The sequence below is a fragment of the Puma concolor genome, chromosome C2 (assembly GCF_028749965.1).
Source record: "Puma concolor isolate L17-30 chromosome C2, mPumCon1.1.hap2, whole genome shotgun sequence".
In the NCBI taxonomy this organism is placed as follows: domain Eukaryota; kingdom Metazoa; phylum Chordata; class Mammalia; order Carnivora; family Felidae; genus Puma; species Puma concolor.
In genome coordinates, this window is record NC_141675.1 from 146,242,452 (window position 1) to 146,249,295 (window position 6,844).

Sequence of the window (6,844 nt, forward strand, 5' to 3'; positions counted from 1 at the left end):
GTTTTATTTGGAAATCATCACAATAGAGAAACATAGAATAAGAAGATAACAAGTTTAACCTTGGACAATGGCAAAAATGAGGTCTTCCTTCCAAAAACATAGAATAACTCAGACCCCCTCAATTACAATGAAGACTTTGAAGAAGACAGTCAGTTTACTGCAGACTCTGACTACTCTCTTCATTCAGATCTGGTGTGATTATGGGACACTGAAACAAAAATGGCTTGGAATAATCGTCTTAGAGAAAAAGATGTATTTCAGTTATGTTCTAGCAGCAAGATGAATAACATCTTCTGTAGGAAAATGGTCTGCATCCACAGCAGGCAGAGCCATAGCCAGACTTGTATCCACAGCCATATCCACAGCCACTGCCCGAGCCGTATCCACAGCCATAGCCACAGCCATATCCAGAACCACAGCCACAGCCATAGCCACAGCCATAGCCACAGCTACCACATGAGTTTCTATAGTAGTTGCAACACATGGTGGCAAGAAATGGAGCTTCAGTAGTTCTTTAGAAGAGCAGATGGAGGTTTCTGGAGTCTGAATGTCATGTCTTGCCCTGAGACCTTTATATACTACCAGAAAAGGGCGGAGCACACAACACAGACTTTGTAGCCGCAGTACCACAGTAATTTCATTTTTAAAAAGCTCATCATTTTAAGGACAACAACTTTTTTCAGGTAGTTATGGCCAGGATTTGGCCCTAACTAGTCACGAGAATTACAGGAAAACAGACGTAACCCTCGTATTATAGGTCTGTGGAATGTTAACAAACCTAATTTAGATTTTCACTCCAAGGGGCACTAGCCCTCCTGCAATTCCAGATAAACATACATGGGCACTGAGAGACGCTCCAGCATCTCCTCTCAGGTTCAACAGGAAAGCATCGTGGCTGGAAGTGAGAGGCAAACAGCAGGTGTATTAGGTGACACATTCTCCGGTTATATCTACAAGAAAGTGGAGGGAACCCAGGTAGAATGGCTACTGCAATGTGGCTGGAGCAAGAGACAGGTGAGGAGAAGATCTAAATTAGTATAAATCAGGGATCTGATGCAAAATATCAAAATAAAAACAACCATTATTTTATCCAATATAATATAATCCACTGTATTTAAGACATTTTTCAGTATGACATATATTTTTAAATGTTTATTACTTATTTTTGAGAGAGAGAGAGACAGAGTGTGAGCAAGGGAGGGGCAAAGAGAGAGGGAGACACAGAATCCAAAGCAGGCTCCAGGCTCCAAGCTATCAGCACAGAGACCAATATGGGGCTTAAACTCATGGACCACTAGATCATGACCTGAGCCGAAGTCAGGCATTTAACCAAGCCACCCAGGTGCCCCAGTATGACATACTGTTTTGAAATATCTGCCACTTGCATTGCCAAAATTTTATCTTCCCCACATTCTACTGATTCATTAAAACACAGCTTAGACTATACCCTGTATAGGAAGCATTCCTGGAGTACATGTATTAAGCATAATTTCTCTGTTCTTCCATAGTTTATCTTTATTGTGGTACTGAATATGTTGTATTAGCATGCTGTGTTTTAATTATCTGATTCCCTTCACCGATTGTGTGTTATTTAAGGCCAATAACTGTCTTTATTTTCTGTGAATCTAAAGAACTAGGTAACTCACTAACTGTTGAACGAGAGTCTATGAGATTTCTTCCACCTGTAAAATTATTGTTATTTTAATGGATAGGATGTTATATAAGAAAAATAATTATTAGAAGAACAACAATAATTATTATTAACATTTATATTTCTTTCTATAGCTTTTGAGTTACACTCAGATGTATCACTTCATCTGAATCTGACAAAAACAACATAAAGTAGGAAATTGTGGTGTGCATTTTTACACACGTTCCAGATGAGAAAAAGGAGGCTGAGGATACTTAAGTCTTGCCCAAGGATGATAAGTTATTTAAGGGTAGAGTTGAATTCTCTCAATCCTCCCTATAACATAAAATCTAGGACAGGACCCATGAATTTTTTTTTCGTGAATTATTGTTTCCTTCAGTGTTTCAAAAGCAAAATATTCACTTTGTCTGACTGAGATTGCCAGTATTTTGCAACTTTTCTCTTACACTTCTGTCATCTGGATTTTGTTTCTTTACGATCTTCACCTCGCAGCCAAAGCAGACAACTCAGCCCCCTCTCAGACCTGCTCCAGGACTCCTCTTAAGTACCACATGGTGGTACTAGGACTGTTCCTCTGCATCTGCAATCTCTGTCTACTGAGAGTACGATCTTCATAACATTTTGTAAGTCAGCATTTAAGTAGAAATGACGGTAACTTTTCTAGACATCTCAAATTTTAGTCAATATAGATTAAAAGCATCTGGATCCACAAGTACGATGTCAAAATTAAAACCTGAAACATTCTAGATTGCCTTCTAATTATGACTGTCCCAATTTTCATAATTCTTTCCACTAAAACATATTCAACATTGGCTCCATTCCTGAAAACTCCATGACCCCTTGACATTTCACATCACCTGCTTTCTAATATTTACCCTCATCGTTCCATTGATTCTTTTCCCAGACAGTGACTAAACAATTAATTTTACAAGAATTTTTGAAGACCTACATCATGCAAGTGCTATTCTAGGGCATAGGGTATTGAATAAAAAGTATGTATCTAGAGCTCAAGGATGAGTTCTGTGCTTTAGAAACTCTAGGGAGAGTGAATCATCATTTCCATTAGACCATTCTTTATGTTTCCACCTCATGCTACATGAAATATTAGATTGTATTCAATGTTTGCTCTTCCTTCCCCGTTAGCTCTTCAATATGCTGCAACCAATACCTATGGTTATCACCTCCCCCTTAATAAAAGCTTTTTTTATTATAGATCTCACCCCTTCTGCCAAATCGAATGGAAACTTCTCTACTAATTAATAGAACTTGATACAAAAAAAAAAAAAACCGGACCCAATCATCAGAAAATAAACTACTTTACTAATACCCATTAATTTGTTATGAAAAGTACATTGACAAACACAATGTCAATTTACTTGGCATCAAAACATATGTCAGAGTTCATAACTATGGAATACATGTATGATAGATGTACAGAACATCTACCTTGGGAGTCTAACCTATGTATCTGACATGAGAATATTGGGATTATGGATTAAAATTCTGGAATTATCAAAATACTGCCAATATTAATAGATATAATATATAAGGTTGAGCCACATACAAAGTTTTAGGTTAAAATGGTTAAATGTCAGCCACTTAACTATGAGCAACCTAATAATAAATATAGTAACAAAAATGTACTGCATTCTCACAGTGGTAGAGTTTTGCATATTTTATTTATTTTGTACTTTCAACAATCCTGATTTAGCACTCTTTTAGCATTTTACCTCTGAATATACGGAGGCTCAGAGGTGTTAAATAATATCAGCTAATAACTGATGGAGCTAAAGCACAAGTAGTGTGACTCTGGATCCTGGACCCTTAATCACTATCCACGCAATTTTCTCCTTGGAAGTGTAATCATTGGGATGGCCTTGAGGAAATGATATTTTGCAGAAGGAGAATGTGGTTAAATCCAACGTTTCATGCAAGGGGAACGTAGATACCAACTTAAGATAAGCTCTAAAGATTTCTGGACATAAAGAAATATTGTAACCCCTCTTACTGATTCTGTGGAGTTTTATTTTTCTTTTTCGGGTTTATAAATAATACATCCACATTTTAAAACTTTCAAAAAAGTAAGTTTATTCTCAATAACAAGAGGCATGTGGGCAGTGGCCTGCCATTTAATTGTTTAATGACCTCTGCTGAAGGTAGGGGGTCTGATTTGCCAATTTCCGTGATGTAAATATTCTTAGCATGACTAGTTTCAGATTAAATGGCTTACAAAATTCCTGAAAGTCTATATCATCTTTTGATACTCTAATAAATTAACTTTCATGTTTACAACTTAAATCAATATGCCACTTCTTTTGTGTTTGGGGTAAGGAAGGTATCCATCTTTTCTTTATCCTAAACAGTAAATTGATTAATCCCATTTACTGAACAAACTATCTCAAATGAAAACCTTGTTACTAAGCACCCCTGAAGTCTTTAGCACTGGCTATTGTGGTCTTATTTCCCCAGAATGATCTACTCCCTATACCTTGATAACAGGTGGACAAACATGGCTTCTCTTCTAGGCCGAAGTCCTCACTGGCCAGCTTGTTGTGACTTTATAGAGCCAAACTGTACAATAGGAATGTATCATTAAACACATGCATTTTAGAATTTTCCAGTAGCCACATTTTAAAAAAATAAAAAGAAACAGATGGATTGATTTTATAGCATATTTTACTTAACCTAATATATTCAAAATATTATAACAATATTTAACCAATATTTTTTAATTATTCGATATATAGTTTTAATTCTTTTTTATACCAAGTCTTTGAAATCTAGTGTGTACTTTATACTTCAATGCATTTCATTTTGGACTAGCCATATTTCAAGTGCTCAATGGTCATATCCCTCTAGTGGCTACCATCTTGGACAATGCAACTTAAGAGAATCTCAGAATTCCTATGTGGGTGTAATACTGATTATAAGCTTTCCAACAGAGGTTACTACTTAAGCAGTAAGCTGTCAACTTATTCATTTCTTTTTAAAATTCCTCTTCCTTGAATTTTATTTTCCTTCACATGTAGCAGATCAATTTCAACTCATCCTTCATGGCTTTGCTCATATGTCATTCTCCTTTAGAAGCAATATCTTGTCTAGTACTCCTTTTCTACATTATGACTCATTTTGGCTTCTCCTTTGAATTCTTCCTCAGCATCCCTATGACACCTATAAACAGGCATGCTATAATGTGAGTGTATGATTTATTATTTTGTATCCAAATGAATATCTTTAATTATTGGAAGAAGGAACTGTGTGTTCTTTGTGCCTCTGTCCCCAACATTAATCATAACATGTAGCTGGATCATGGATGTTAAAATTTGTTAAATTACCAAAAGAACAAATGCCTGATTTTATAATTTAGTACATCAACAATATGCAATAGCTCATCAGAGAAAAAGATCTTGAGTTTCTTCATGAAGAAGCTTTAATGCTTAAATCATTGCCTGATTATAAGAAGTAATCACTTTTATCAATGGTATCCATTTCCTCCATTATGTGACCCAATGTCTGAAGCCATATCTTCATTTTTCCCAGCCTTCCCTGATGAATGGTACACACACACACACACACACACACACACGAACTATCTCTGATTTTATCAACCCTATCTCTCTTTTACAATTTTAATTTCCTTGTTTACTCAAGATGAGAGTCATAACTATTTTGGGTTTTTTTTATTTTATATAAAAGAGTATTTTAATTCTTATCCTTAGGAACTACAAAGAATATACATGATTTGGAAATGAGACTGTACCAAACAATGGCCAAAGAAAAATCATCCACTCTATGCCTTTTCTTTGGTCTGGTCACTCAGAAATACGTTATCAGCTATGATTGCTGTTGCTTGTCACCTCACATTAATTTTATCCGTGTATTCGCCATAATCTACTGTCCCTTACATGTAAATTCCGGACCCCTTTTTCACATACTGGTATACCATATCTCTGAGATCTGGTTGGAATACTGATATACTGCACCATGTTGTCTTTTGACTGACATCACCCATTTGGTATATTCCAGTCTCCTCTGACCACCACATCTCATTCATCGCTAGAGAAAATATTGTGACCAGGCTTTTCCTTTCCACTTGTCTCATGATGGGGTCCTGACCCACCCACCCACTTTTCCTACGATTTAGTCTTTGGTCTTCCCACCTAGCAAAGAACTTGTGGTTCCCTCCCTCTCTCACCAACTGTGACATTCTACACAATTGTTTGTTGACTAAGAGAGTCACAATATTTGTGATTTGAACATATATTTAATGTTACTTCGTGAAGACTGTTGTTTGGATATGTAAATGACCTTATAATACTTAAAAAAATAGTATCCCCACATTTTTAAAAATGTCTGTGATGACAAAGGCCATATGAAACAATGAGTAGATTTTCAACCACAAGCAATCACTAGAAGTAGCTTCTCTTCTTTGTAAGACTAAATGTATATTATGCAAAGCAGTCAGTCCTCAGCTCTGACTAACAAATGTTCCATCACTGAAAACTGTCCAAGTCTTGAAAGCACCCCGGTTTCCTCATCAGTAAGACACATTATATGCTGGGTATAGCCTCACTCCGGGGCTGACCTTGATGGCAGAACCATCTTCCTTGGAATTGGCCATGTTGTGGAGTCTCCAAACTCCAGGAACCTCAGATTCACACTTTGTGAAGTGACCTTTGTCATGGGGATGGGTCAGTGAGTCATTTTTCACTGCTGGTTGAAATTGAGTCTGAAAAGACATTTTTTATTGTCAGATCTACATGTTAGAGTTCTGGAAAGGCATATGAGGAAAAACCCTGAAGTCAGACCCCAACAAACTCGTAGACTCTCAAACTCAGAAAGAACTGGGCTTTTCATCCCATTCTTATCTGCACCGAGTAGGGCACTCAAAGACACCTTTAAAGCACTAGTCCTTGTACTTTCAAACTGATAGTTATGGCACCACTGATCATACCCAAAACTTAATGAATTTCTCTTTCCTTTTACACTTCCTACTGTCCTTTCTAGGCTTTCTTACAACTGCCAAAATTTCAGATGACACAAAACTTCAAAATACTGCCCAGAACTGTATCCAATACTTCAAACTGCACTCTCTTCCCCAGGAGGCTGTTTTATTTCCACCATAACAATCATCCATTTAAATTTATTTTAATTATGGGCACCTGGGTGGCTCAGTCGGTTGAGCATCTGACT

The 6,844-nt window shown here is 36.7% G+C and overlaps 1 protein-coding gene across 1 annotated transcript; it reads right to left on the reverse strand.

Annotated features, from left to right (window-relative positions):
* Window positions 1-228: 228 nt before the first annotated feature.
* LOC112849771 (keratin-associated protein 21-2-like) lies at window positions 229-484 on the reverse strand. The gene has a single exon (XM_025913475.2). It carries the CDS (start codon window positions 482-484, stop codon window positions 269-271), a length of 216 nt encoding a protein of 71 aa, XP_025769260.1. The 3' UTR covers window positions 229-268.
* Between the last annotated feature and the right edge of the window lie 6,360 nt (window positions 485-6,844).